This window comes from Phyllobates terribilis, unplaced genomic scaffold, assembly GCF_046119375.1.
Source record: "Phyllobates terribilis strain yellow unplaced genomic scaffold, ASM4611937v1 Scaffold_13__5_contigs__length_258822181, whole genome shotgun sequence".
Lineage (NCBI taxonomy): Eukaryota > Metazoa > Chordata > Amphibia > Anura > Dendrobatidae > Phyllobates > Phyllobates terribilis.
The window spans coordinates 248,981,894-248,995,551 of NW_027362773.1; the positions used below are offsets into that span (position 1 = coordinate 248,981,894).

The 13,658-nt window shown below is 45.8% G+C and overlaps 1 protein-coding gene across 2 annotated transcripts in view; it reads right to left on the bottom strand.

Moving 5' to 3' along the window:
• Window positions 1-13,658, bottom strand: part of RPGRIP1L (RPGRIP1 like) — a 148,884-nt gene that overhangs the window by 91,259 nt on the left and 43,967 nt on the right. For both annotated transcript variants that reach the window (XM_073659380.1, XM_073659381.1), the window contains exon 7: window positions 11,159-11,264. In XM_073659380.1, the coding sequence (XP_073515481.1) occupies window positions 11,159-11,264 (106 nt within the window). The remainder of the gene's footprint in view (window positions 1-11,158; window positions 11,265-13,658) is intronic.

A 13,658-nucleotide genomic window follows, 5' to 3' on the forward strand; every position in this document is an offset into this window, starting at 1 on the left:
ATATTTAAATTCCAAGAGGAATATTTCATGGCCTATAAGTCTCCCTACACTGACTTGGCACTCTCCACAAGGAGAAACTTTACCCTTTAGATTTCCGGTCAGAAGCCTCTCACCCAGCCATATCATTAGCTTTGTACTAATGAGGGGTAAAACACCCAAAAACACATGTCAGCAAATGGAGTTTCCAGTTTGGCTTTCAATCCTAAGTCATGGGCGAGGCACGTTAAAGGGTCGATATTGACTTTTAGGATTGCTACATCTAATAGGTGGGACTAAAGTTCCTGTCCTTTCTCACTCTGAAGCTGCCATTTATTTACTTACAATAAAAATCCCTTTTTTCTTTGAATTAATTGGGAAACACAAGATTGTGAATATACGAGGGGCGATCCAAAAGTAATGATAATCAATACTAAACACAATGAATATAGTCAAAAAAAATGTATTTTTCTACATAGTCTCCTAACAAGTCTATACATTTAGTCCATCTCTTTTCTAAACTTAGAATTCCCTTCGAAAAAAATTCTTGATCTTGACCCTCAAAAAAATCCCCAACAGAGGTTATCACGTCGCTATTGTTGTCAAATTTCTTGCCCCGGAGGTGTTCCTTGAGCCGAGGAAAGAGAAAGAAGTCACTGGGGGCTAGATCTGGCGAATAGGGGGGGTGTTCCACCAGTTCAAAGCCCGCTTCTTGAATGGTAGACATGGCAACTGCAGCTTTGTGAGCCGGCGCGTTATCTTGGTGAAACAGCACTCCAGCCCGCAGTTTGCCGCGCCTTTTCTCCTTGATAGCCTCCCGCAATCTTCTTATTTGTTCTGCGTAGTAGGAGCCCGTAATAGTGGCTCCCTTCTCCAAATAGTCCACCATAATAATTCCTTCAGCGTCCCAAAAACCGGACACCATAACCTTCCATGCTGAGCTTGACACTTTGAATTTCTTCGGCGTCGGTTCGTTGGCTCGTTTCCATGTCATCGATTGTTGTTTCGTTTCGGGATCAAAGTGGTGGATCCAGGTCTCGTCCATGGTCAAAAAATGTGACAAAAAAATTCTCCCTGTCTGCTTGGAACTTTTCGAGATTTGCTATTGAAATGTCAACTCGTTTCTTCTTTTGCTCGTCGGTTAACATTTTTGGCACCCAACGCGCCGAGACCTTTCTCATATGCAATTCTTTTGCAAGGATTCTTTGAATACTGCCATATGAGATCCCTGTGACCTCAGCTACATGCCTGATAGTCACTCTTCGAACGGCCAATACAACTTCTTCAACTTTTTTCACGTTTTCTTCATTGAGGGACGTGGATGGGCGTCCTTTATGATGTTCATCTTCCGTCGATGTTCTTCCCAGCTTAAATTCCTTGGCCCAGCGTGCAACTGTGGAATATGGAGGAGAAGAGCCCCCAATGTTTCCACCAAGTCGCTGTGTATGTCTTTGGTAGTCATTTTTTTCAAGCAGAGGTATTTGATGACGGCTCTGAGCTAATTTTTTTCCATTTTGATGTTCACTCCTCGGCAGTTCCTATTCAAATGCATGTAGCTCCGGGGAATCGTGGCCTATTTAAGTGATTTTTTTTTTCCTGGACTAGTGGGTACCTAAGAGAGAAGAAAACATTTTATTTTAATTTCTGTGTGCAATAGAAATAACCGATTATCATTACTTTTGGATCGCCCCTCGTACATACGCTCTGGTACTAGGAGCCCATGTGAGTGCCAAAAGCAGTAGGAGAGCAACCCCCTAAAAAAGGATGATTCTGTAACAAGCGGGACCTGAACCGGGGAAGAAAAAAATGCCAACAGGCAACAATAACTGGAAGAACCCAGGAGAGGAGAACAAAGGAACAGCCTTGGAGCTGTGTTCCCTAATGTTTTCAATGAGAAAGGGACTGTACAGTAATTACAAAAATATATTTTTTATTAATTGGAGAACACAGGACCATGGGACATCCTAGGGCAGTCCCAGTGGGTGGGTTTAACAACAGCTTACCATGTGGACCACCTAACAAACCGTGGCCTGTAATACCTTATGTCGCAAGCTAGCACTAGCAGAAGTCATTGAGTGAACCTTGATAAAGGTGTGAACAGAGACCAAGGTGGTAGCCTTGTAGACCTGAGAAATAGAGGTCTGATGACTGGAAGCCCAGAAGGCCCAGACTACCATTGTGGAATGAGCGTAAACTGAAAAGGTGGAGATGTACCTACGGGCTTATAGGCTTAAAAACCTGTCAACCTCATCCACTTGGAAATGGTTGCCTTGGAGGCCAACAGGCCCTTTCACGGCCGAACAAGGATTATGAAGACAGAATCAGAATACCGAAATCGGAACACCTAACGGCTCTGACCATATTCTGACAGTGAAGAAAATGTCCCTAGGGATTTATGGAAGATGGGCAAAAGCAGTGGAGAATGATGTTGTCATTGATGTGGTAGGCCAAAACCACCTATGGAAGAAAGAATGGCATGGGGCATAAAACCAAGTTGCTCTCATGGAGAACAAGGAAAGGAGCCCTGAAGAAGAGTGCAGGAAGCTCAGATATCGTGTGAGGGAAGCTGATCGCTGTAATGCACACGCCCAGGCTGAGCGGCGTGTGCGAGTGATTCCACTGGACCGTGCCGGAGAGTGATTGCCTGGAGGGGCGTAACTAGGTATTCACCCGATCCGACCAGGGTCGCACGACGGCATACGACGCCAGTGCACCAAGGAGGAACCGAGCAGAGGGACCAGGTGCTACTCCAGGACAGACCCCGGACACGGCTGTTGACCCACACAGGGGAACACAGGAACAGACTGGTTAGGCTGGCGCACTGACTGGTGGGTATAGGCAGGCACGACTGGTATGCAGGCAGGCGGGTATGCAGGCAGGGGGGTACAGGCAAGCACAGCTAGAGTGCAGACAGGGAGGCACTAGCAGGTAGGAACACTGGCGGGATAGGACCCAGTACACACTGGGACTCAGGAACAATACAGGCAGAGGGGTACAGGCAAGCACAGCTAGAGTGCAGACAGGGAGGCACTAGCAGGTAGGGACACTGGCGGGATAGGACCCAGTACACACTGGGACTCTGGAACAGAACCACAGATGTGGCGGACAAACACAGCAGAGTGAGGCCGCCCAGAGAGGTGAGCGAGAACAGGGCAGGACAAGACCGCCTGGAGCGGTGAGCAAGAGTAGAGCAGGACAAGGCCGCCAGGAGCGGTGAGCAAAGGGTCAGAGCTGAGCGAGACTGCCGGAGCAGTGAGCAAGAGTAAAGCAGGACGAGACCGCCTGGAGCGGTGAGCAAGAGTGGAGCAAGACTGCCGGAGCAGTGAGCAAAAGGGTCAGAGCGGAGCAAGGCTGCCGGAGCAGCGAGCAAAGGAGTCAGAGCAGGCTAGAACCGCCGGAGCGGTAAGCAAGGAGTCAGAGCAGGCTAGAACCGCCGGAGCGGTGAGCAAAGGAGTTAGAGCAGGCTACAACCGCCGGAGCGGTGAGCAAAGGAGTCAGAGCAGGCTAGAACCGCCGGAAAGGTGAGCAAAGGAGTCAGAGCAGGCTAGAACCGCCGGAGCGGTGAGCAAAGGAGTCAGAGCAGGCTAGAACCGCCGGAGCGGTGAGCAAAGGAGTCAGAGCAGGCTAGAAACGCCAGAGCGGTGAGCAAAAGAGTCAGAGCAGGCTAGAACCGCCGGAGCGGTGAGCAAAGGAGTCAGAGCAGGCTAGAACCGCCGGAGCGGTGAGCAAAGGAGTCAGAGCAGGCTAGAACCGCCGGAGCGGTGAGCAAAGGAGTAAGAGCAGGCTAGAACCGCCGGAGCGGTGAGCAAAGGAGTCAGAGCAGGCAAGGCTGAGCAGGGGGGACAGGGCTCTGTTCACACGGAACAGACAGGAAGGGAAAGGCAGAGCCAGATACCCACAGGGTACTTGCAGTGAAGTAGCGAGTGGACCACAAACTCACAAACGGGAGTACAGAGACAACAAGCAGGAGTTAGGTACGAGTTCAGACTCTGCAGAAAAAGGAAGGGAACGGACATAGAGGCAAAACAGGTAAAGGATAGGAGAGAGTTCTGACTGGAACTGAGTGTACGGAGGAGACCGACACTGCAGCGGAATACAGGAGCGGGTCTGGGAATACGGCCCCCAGAGAGGCAGGACGAACAGGCAAGGAGCGTGTTCAGACAGGACAGACAAGATACAGGAGCGGGTCTAGGTAATCGGCCCCTAGAAGGCGGGAGGAACAGGCTAGGAGCGTGTTCAGACAGGACAGACAAGATACAGGAGCGGGTCTAGGTAATCGGCCCCTAGAAGGCAGGAGGAACAGGCTAGGAGCGTGTTCAGACAGGCCTGGAAATACAGCCTCCAGGATAGGCAGACAAGAGAACACAGAACGGGACCTGGCACCTTCAGAGTGTAAGCACACACTGAATGAAACACTATGCTCAGGCAGGGAATGATTGGAGCAGTTGAGCTATATACCAGGTGACAGAGAGCAATAGGCTGAGGACGCACAAGGGGTGTGACCCACAGCAGGTACAAAAAGCAGGAAGTGATCGGGCGCCGCCCTTAAGCAGCAGAAACAGACACAAACAGACAGCATGGAGGGAAGCCAGAGAGATATTCTGGACAGGAGATCAAGTGCGCGCTCTTGCACAGTGGGAGATGGACCACTATGCAAGGACGCCGCCAGGTATGTTACAATCGCCACCCAAAAGCCACCTTCAAGAACAGAAACTTTGGGAAAATGCTGCAAATAGGCTCAAAGAAAGACTCCTGAGAAACAGACAGAATGGGTTGAATTTGATGGACCGAGGTCTTTTTTCAACCTGTGTAACTATGTAAGGTTGAGGTCCAAAGTTTCCACTGGATGCTTGTAAAAAGAGACACAATGGGTCACCCCCTGAATGAAGGTCTTAAATGGGTTGTCCGGGCAAAATTAAAATTTTCTCGGTGGCTAGGTATATTAAAAAATAACAAAGCAATAGTTGTCTTCCAGAACTTACCTTGATTCAGCGCAGGTCACACTGTCTTTAAGCAGAAGGACTGCAGCGGTGTTTGATCGCTGTGGTCCGGTGACTCCTGCAGCGTATTAGGAAAATGCTGGGAGGCAAGTATCACTTTGTAATTTTTTTAATATACTAAGACAAATGGAAAAATTTTCATTTTGCCAAACAACCCCTTTAGCTTGCTTGCAATAAGTCAAGGTGTGCTAAAAAAGGCTGTAGATGGTAGTAAACTGTCCCTTCAAGGAGGCAAAGCTGAGGTCTAAGTTCAAACTGAACTGAAGAAAGGAAAAAAATCCTAAGAATGGAGAAAACCAAAGGATGAAAACCCTGCTGTTCGCACCAGAGAAACCGACATCTAAGTACAGTGATAAGCCTAGACAAATTGAGGCTTATGAGACTTCAGCATGGTCTTAATAAATCAGTCAGAAAGACCCTCGGAACTCAAAACCTTGGCTTCATAGCCATGTCATTAAACGCAACAGAGGCAAAGTGGAAAGGAAAAGCAGATATTGCAAACAAAAGTCAGGACAATGATTGCCCATGGAGCATCTGTGACTAACTACATGAGGGAAAAGTACCATGCCCCGTGAGGCCAGTCCAGAGCTCTTAGGATCACCAAAATGCTTTCTGCCTTTACCTAATTGACAACACAGTGCAGAAAGGGAAGAGGAGGAGGTAGTGATAAAGCAGAGAGAACTTTAAGTTATGACCAGAGCATACCCTGCAACGGCCCTCGGTCTTGAGACCTGACAACATATGTTGGACCTTGTGATTGAGACAGGATCCAAAGTGGTCCACGTCGGGGATGGTCACAGGAAAGGTATGGACGAAGACTTCTGAGAGGAGAGATCCAGTTTTTTTTGTCTGAAAGGCCATGGCCCAATTTTGGGGACTAGTGGGAGAAGCACAGAAAAAGTCCTTCAGTTCCAGAAGGTTGTTGATCTGGAACCCAGATTCCAATTAAAATTAAACACCACTGACTATCGTCACCACCTGCCAATGGAGGGAATGGAAGAACCAGCCGCAAAGTGCTGAAGAGGCTGTCAACCACTAAAGGAGGTCTCCGCAGTCCTGAACAGGGAGATGGATGTGACGATCCGAGGAGTCTACTAACTTTTTCCAGAAACAGAATGGACATTTCTAGTGAATGGGTAGGCATAATGTACATCGTTTAAGATGGAAACCATCCTGCCTAGGATCCTCGTGGAAAAATGGAGGGAGCATCAATTCTCTGTTGGCAAATGAGACACTCCAGCCAAATAACAGACAGCTTGTCTGGGAGAAGACCCACCCCACCCCGGTGTCTAAGGTAATGCCCAGAAAATCTGGGTGCTGTCACAGGGTTAGATATGACTTCTGTCAGTTGAGGATCCACCCAAAGAGTTCCAGGGAATCCAAGGTGATTTTGGAGACTGGACAGATTCTCCTCTCTGGATGGGGCCTTCACCAAAAGATTGGTTTTATCTACTGTGGCCCTATTCCAGGAATGTTCCAGGGATGTTGAGAAGGATCTGTGGGAAGAATACTGTGGGAAGAAGTAGATCTGCAAATGCTCCATTGATTGGGAGAGACTGGCAAGGTTACCTATGGTTTAGATCAAAGATCTGACTCATTCGCAAAAGCTTCCTGATGCTATCTGATGCAGTAGTAGGCACTGCAGAATGAGGCAAGAGCCCTGAGCCAAAGAAAAGAAAACACAGAAAAAAGACCACTCCCCAAAAAATTGTTGGGAAAAGTGCTGATAGGATAAGAAAAGCCCACCCTACGACATCTTTTGAGTGGCACCCCTGCTATGGTAGTTGGCCAATGAGGGTCAAAAGCAATAAATAAAACCTTGGAGCCAACTAGGGAGATCCAGAGGGGCCCTCAACAGCCAAAATGTCTCTGAAAAACAGTGCACAAGGCTGCTCATAAAAACAAAGTTGGCTGAAAACCAGCAGCAAGGAGGAGACCCAGGCAGCCAGCTGAGGAGAGATACCCTTGGGGAGAGAGTGGCCCAATGAGAATAAAAAGGAGGATCAAACACCCCCATGTAACATGAGGGATCTCCTAGAAAACTATAATAGACTACGGTGGGGTTATTTTTGAAATGACATTTACCTCTCTGATGTCTTCAGATGCTTGTAGGATCACCCCTTCGGTGGCCTCTAACCATAGTGGAGTCACCACCATTCCACTGCACCGGTAGTGTAAGATGACCAGTGAAGAAATCGCATCTGCAAGGAGGTACACTACTGTGAAGTACACTGTGTATCCGCCCTGTAATGGTAACCATAGGCTGGAGGACATCCACACCACCTGGTGTAAAGCCTGCAAGAAGCAGGGCATACACTCTGTCTTATGTCACAATACTATCTCCACTTTTCCAATTTCTTACCATCCTACATTAAAAAGAAGATGTGATGCCATCAATAGAAGCCTTTACCTAAAGATTCCTATCTGGTAACAGGTCCATTTTTTAGGGTACGTCCATACAGGACATAAGTTCAGTGGAAAAAATTGCTGATTTGCAGCAAATTTTAGCCCATGCACTGCAGAGTATGATTCGGTTTGAGGATTCCCAGCACATATGGACGTGTTACTGATTTTACGTCTGCAATGCAAGACAATTTCCACACAGATTCCACATGGGTTTTTCCTGCAGTGTGTGGATGAGATTTGCTAAAAGCCCATCTAGTTTTCTGCTATTGTAATACGCTAGCAGTAGTTCACAAGAGAAGCCACAACTACAGATGAGTATGAAGGATACCGCTAGAGCCTGACAGATCCTACTGACTTTTGGTGGGGCCCATCGGGTTACGTTGTTTAGCCGTTTGGAACAGCAACTCATTTTATAAAAGGACTCTGATTCCAGTGTGAACAGATCCTTAAGACCTCTTTAAACGGGCAGATAATTGGGTATTCAGAAGAATGTTAAGCCCCCCCATGCACAATAGATGATTTAGCCAATTGTGTGGCTGGCAGATATCTCCCGACTCCTCCACACACAGGAGCGCTCAACCTCTCAGAGCTCTCCTGCGTTCTCTACGAAAGATCCGCTGTCAGACTACTCTGGTGGCTTATCTCACCGAGATCGGACAAGCCAAATCCTTATTTCCTGCAATCAGGAGGGCCCCATACAAAATAGACAGCTAACCGAAATCTCTGATATATGAGGTTCGACTAGTCTAATATATATGGGGCCTTTAGCTCTAGATCATTGACCCATGTAAACATACCAAAAGATCAGTGCCATGGCTCGACTCCGGGACTCGTTCTGGTGATCTCTGGCTGTGGGTCGGTTTCCCTTTTTGTTTGACCACAGCCTGTGTTGTCTTTGTCCAACTGCTGATAATGCTCTTATCTTTGCTTTATTTTGCTGTGTTGCTTCTGTGCAAGTGTTTTCACTTCCTTGTTTTGGTATGTCCTATCACATCTTGGGAGGGAATATTTATACTCTCCTGGCACATGCAGTCTTTGATGGCAAAATTCCAAGTTAGATGGATGTTTGGAGTCCCAGCTCCCCAGTCAAGGATTATCTTGCTGTGGTTTTCTATATTGCTTCTCCTGCTGTTTGTTTGCGTTTTCCCCTTCTCTGCAATCTTCCCATTTTATTACATTCAGGGTCTGGGGGTTTTCATGTAGACTGAAGGTCTTTTTGGGAACCTTTCTTTTCCTTCCTTCTTTCATTTATAATTGTGTGAACCTGTCTTTAGCCCAGTATCTCACGTTCTGTCCATGTGCACTCCATTCTGTTGCTGTGATTTTGGATTACACTTGGTGTATAGTTGAGGGTGCAGTTAAGGACACTCGGGGTCAGCCGACGTTGAGTAGGGGTGCCATTGAGTTATTTTACGGTGCCAAACTCTGCGGTCAAGCAGGGAAAAATCAGGGTCAGGTTAGGGATTGCCTAGTCTGTATACAAAACTGTGGTGTGCAGGTTTAACATCTGCCCTGGTTTGTTAATCCCTGTGTGAGTCTTAGGGCTCAGTCATAATAATCAGATGCTTGTGGAAAGATAATGATTTGCTAATAGTTGAGGGTCTCACCACTGGAACCCCCCCACCAATCCCAAAAAGAGGGCTCTGGAGTGACCAATATGAATGGAGTGTGACACCACAACTCCATTAATTGTTTATGGGAGTGCCAGAAATACCCGAGAGATGTACCACCCATGCTAATGAGCAGATGAGATAATTTCATCACCCACCAGAGATCAATGAAGAGCAGGAAGCGAGAAGATAGGCCAATGTCATCTCTCTACAATGGGATAACTGAGGACACAAGCCCAAGGCAGAGGAATTATATAAGCCAATGGTAAGGGAAAGCGGATTTGTAAATGAACCACCTTTGAGAAAAATCGTAGCACAATGCTTGAAACGGGCGCATAAGCCTTTGGCACACATTTATGAATAGTAAAATGTCTCTCCATTTGCTTGAATGGCTTTAAAAAGACTCTCATGAACATGAAAAGGAGGAACGACCATCTAATTCTCCACACTTCTGGATAAGGCCGCGCGTACGAGAGATCTAATGAATAAATGCCTCTCCGTGAACAGAGCCCGGCGTAGAGCAGTATAAATGTAAATCCAGCAACAAAGATCAAAAGTAGGAGACATAAATATTAATAGTCTAAAAATAATGTATAGAAACACATATGTGTATATGTAAAAAGCATAAAGAAGGGTCATGCATCTGTATAAAGAGGGTCTCTTACCAAGATCTGGCAAAAAGTTAAGCAAAAAATCTGAACAAGAAAAAAAAAAACATTATTCAATAAATCAAAAGTCAGTGACCCGAGGACGTTCACTTTCTTTGAAATGAGGTCTAACCTATTAGGAAGGAAGCCTAGTTCAGGCCTTAAAGGGACTGTGTCAGAAAATGGCCTATTGTTTGAATCAGGTTTGTTTTTTTAAATGTATTTGTCCTACAACTTTGTTTTATTTGATTGTTTTTTTTATATCACATTTTGTATTAAAATAAATAAATCAGAAATCTTGCAATTTTCACATTGACCACTAGGGGTGTTTTAGATAAGACTTTTCAGAAGTCTCATTATCATTACAGTCCGGATTACAATCACAGGTACCATATTACAGCTCCCTCTGCTCCCTCTCTCTTGACAATGATCCTTGCACATGCTGACTGATAGTGGTCGGGCTTGCTGATTGCTGGCTGTCAGAACGCTGGTAATACCATAGACAATAAATGGGGTGGAGGCCACCATGAGCACCTAAGCTCAATTCGCCATGAGTTCGGGATTGCTGAAGGTCACAGTATTCAGACCCCCGGCGATCAGCAATTTATTCCGTATCCCATGGGAATAAGCCTGTAAAGGGAATCTGTCAGCAGCTTTTTGCTATGTAGCCTGTCAGCAGTACAATGAAGGGACAGAGAGCCTGATTCCAGCGATGTGTCACTTAGTTCACTGGGTACAGCAGTTATGTTTGCATCGTATAGTGAAAGAAAGCTGGTAAATCAGTTCTGGGATTGTGGTTGGACCAGGAGTCACAAGGTCAGTTGTCCTGTAGTGATAATCTCCTGCTGATAAAACAACAATTGTATTGAAACAACAACACACAGCCTAGTAAGTGGCACATCGCTGGAATCAGGGTCTCTTCCCCTACAATTTCATCCAGATCAGGATGGACTGTGTTTTTTAAAGCTACTTTTTTTGGGGGGGAGGGGGGAGGGGGGATCATATAATGTATTGAACAATCTAAACAAACAATGTATTATTGTTAAAGTTTTTTACTTAGGATTTTTCTCTTTTTTTATCAAAAATATGGAAGGGGCTTAGTAAGTTCCCAAGCTAATAACAGCTGATCGGTGGGGGTCAGGTCATCAATATCATTTCAGTTCCTAATTTAAAGGGGTATTCCCATCCCAATATGTCGTAGGTGTAATAATAATATTAGCAAATACATACAATTAGAAATGTAGTATAGTTCTGCTGATCATGTACGTTGCTTTCCCCATGTGCAGGGCATTAAAGTAGCTTAGGTATCCATGGTTACAACCACCCATATAGTTACAGTTAGTTGCTAGTAGTCGTAACTATGGATACCGAAGCTATGCACATGGGGTAAGCGACAGAGGTTATCAGAAGAACTATACTAAATTTCTAATTGGAAGTATTTGATAATATTATTATTACACCTACTACATATTGGGATAAGATCTTGGTGATGGGAATACCCCTTTATGGAGAAACTTACCTCTTGAAGCAGATGGAACTTGCTCTCCATCTCGGTAAGAGCCCTGTCCTTGTCGGCTAGCTGTTTCTGGAGTTTAATCGTGACTACATTCTCCTTGATTGTTTTCCTGTGATAAGGGAAAAAAAACAAAACACAAAGAAGTGTCATAAAGGTGAACGATGGAGCACATAAAAAGGGAAAATCAGACAGAAAATGAGAGTAGAGCAGCAATGCGCATAGGTAGCACTTACTGTGCTTCATCGAGGTAATGAGGCCTCGTTTGCTAATGTCATGTACACTGTGATGTCTTGTAAGAAAGGCGACAGATTGTCTGCAGAATGACTGGTGATTACTGTAATTAGGACTTGTTTATACCAGTGATAAACACATGCAAGATTGAATAAAGAGATAATTGATGTGGTTCATGGTGGAAGATAGAGAAGAAAGGCAAAGGGGAAAAAATAGAAATACTATATATTTTATAAGTAGCCCAGGCTGGGGTATTAAATAAAATAAAAAATAAAATACTCACCTTCGCATTCAGTAATGTATCCCCCCCGACGGCTTCCTGGCATCAACATCTGATGGGGGGCGTCACATATCATCAGCATCCACTGATCGGCTGTAAGTAACCTCCACCTTCAATGTGAGTGGAAGTTGCCAGCTTGGGCGGAGTGGTTGATCAGTGGCGGCTGATTAGCTGCAGCGGTCATATGATGCCCCTGCAGGATGCTGATGCCAGCACATTATTTTTGGGTAAAACAGTAGGACTATCCAATGTGTCCTGACTCTCTCTGGCAGATGATGTTGGGGAGTAAAGGGATCAGACATGTTAGCGGATCCTCATCTCCCTGGGAGATAGGCAGCAGCTAGAGGGGTCTGATAGCGGCGAACTCCACTCCCCCCATAGAAAACACTTGTGGAATACATATGGTGGAATACGAGAATAGTGGTCGGCCACCTGAGCAGTCGCTATACAAGACATATGGACGGGAAACACGGATCCGTTTTTAAAACGTGTGTGTATGGATCCAGCCAAGAAAAAAACGAAGAGCACGCGGACGTGTCACACTCCCTTTAAAGGGGACCTGTCGTGCTGAAAATGGTCTCTGTGGTCAGGATGATATAGAGCTAGAGGAGCTGTTCAAAATATTAGACGTTTTTACGAGAAAAGTTTTAGTAAAACTTGCACTTTATTGACTGAAATCCTTAGTGTTTGTTTGCATGAGTCCAGTGGGCGGTCCTATTCAGTGATTTACATAGTAGGACCGCCCACTGGACTAATATAGATATAGACACCAGGAAATTCAATGAATAAAATACAAGTTCTACTGAATCTATTCCCACAATCCCATACATCACTCTGCCCAGCGTCTCCGTCTCCATACCGTGCTGTACACAGATCAGACTGCACGTACAATGGGACAGGTTCCCTTTAAGGAACACGCAGAGTAATGTGGTATTCGATTTTCTGTTTTGACGTGAGTTCTCCTTTAATAAGAACCACACAGAGCATCAATGTTGTAATATATAGTGTAATTTCCTTCTCACCTTTAGAAATGATTAAGATTGTTCATCTAGTTCAGGTCATAAGAAGAAGCCCTAAACTGCGAACAGATGGGGCTCACCATAACAATCCCCATCAGACACAACATTGCGCACAGCACAAGTCAGCACCCTGCTTCTCTTACCAAGATGAAAGCGCTGGAGATTGAGTTACAGGTTAGTGACTTACGAACCCGCTGCTCACATCAGGGAGAATGGATCTGTGTATGTAATGACCGGACCATCCAACCACGAAGAGTACACCAACAGCAGGACTAAGGTCTCATTCACACATCCGGATTTTCCACGTGCAAAAAAACCAGACCGACTATTTTGATCAGAGTTGGTCCGAGTGTCATCAGTTTTTCTCATCCAGGGAGAAAAAATATATCTATATCTATATCACGTTCTCCTATGTGACAGTGAGATGTCATCCTACTAGACTTGACCCAATGCTCGGATCAAAATCAGACATCTCCGTGATTTTCTGTGAATCGCTTGGCCCACGAAAAATCATGGACATTTAAATCGCTTTATAGGTACGAGCGCTGTCCATGAAAACCACAAATAGCACTCATACGAGAACCACCGACATCTGATTGAGGCCCAAAGGGTGGAAGTGGCCACACCGACAAATCTGAGTGCCACATCTTCATCAGAAAAACTCATAAAGGCAATTAAATTAAAAGTTTACTTATTAAAGGGGTTGCATGATAGGAAATCACTATCAGACTAGTGAGGATCCGGCACCCGGCACAGTCACCAATCAGCTGTTCTCAGCAGCAGCCGGATGTAACCAAACAGCTCCGTACGCTCTGTAGTGGCCGGACTCAGGTACTGCAGCTCAACTTAGACTGAAGGGAATAGGGGCTGAGCTGCAGTTCCAGCAGTGGCCACTAAGCAGTGACCAGCACTGTGGTATTCCGGCTCCGTTCACTGTTTACATCCGGCCTCTGTGAGTGCTGAGAATAGCTGA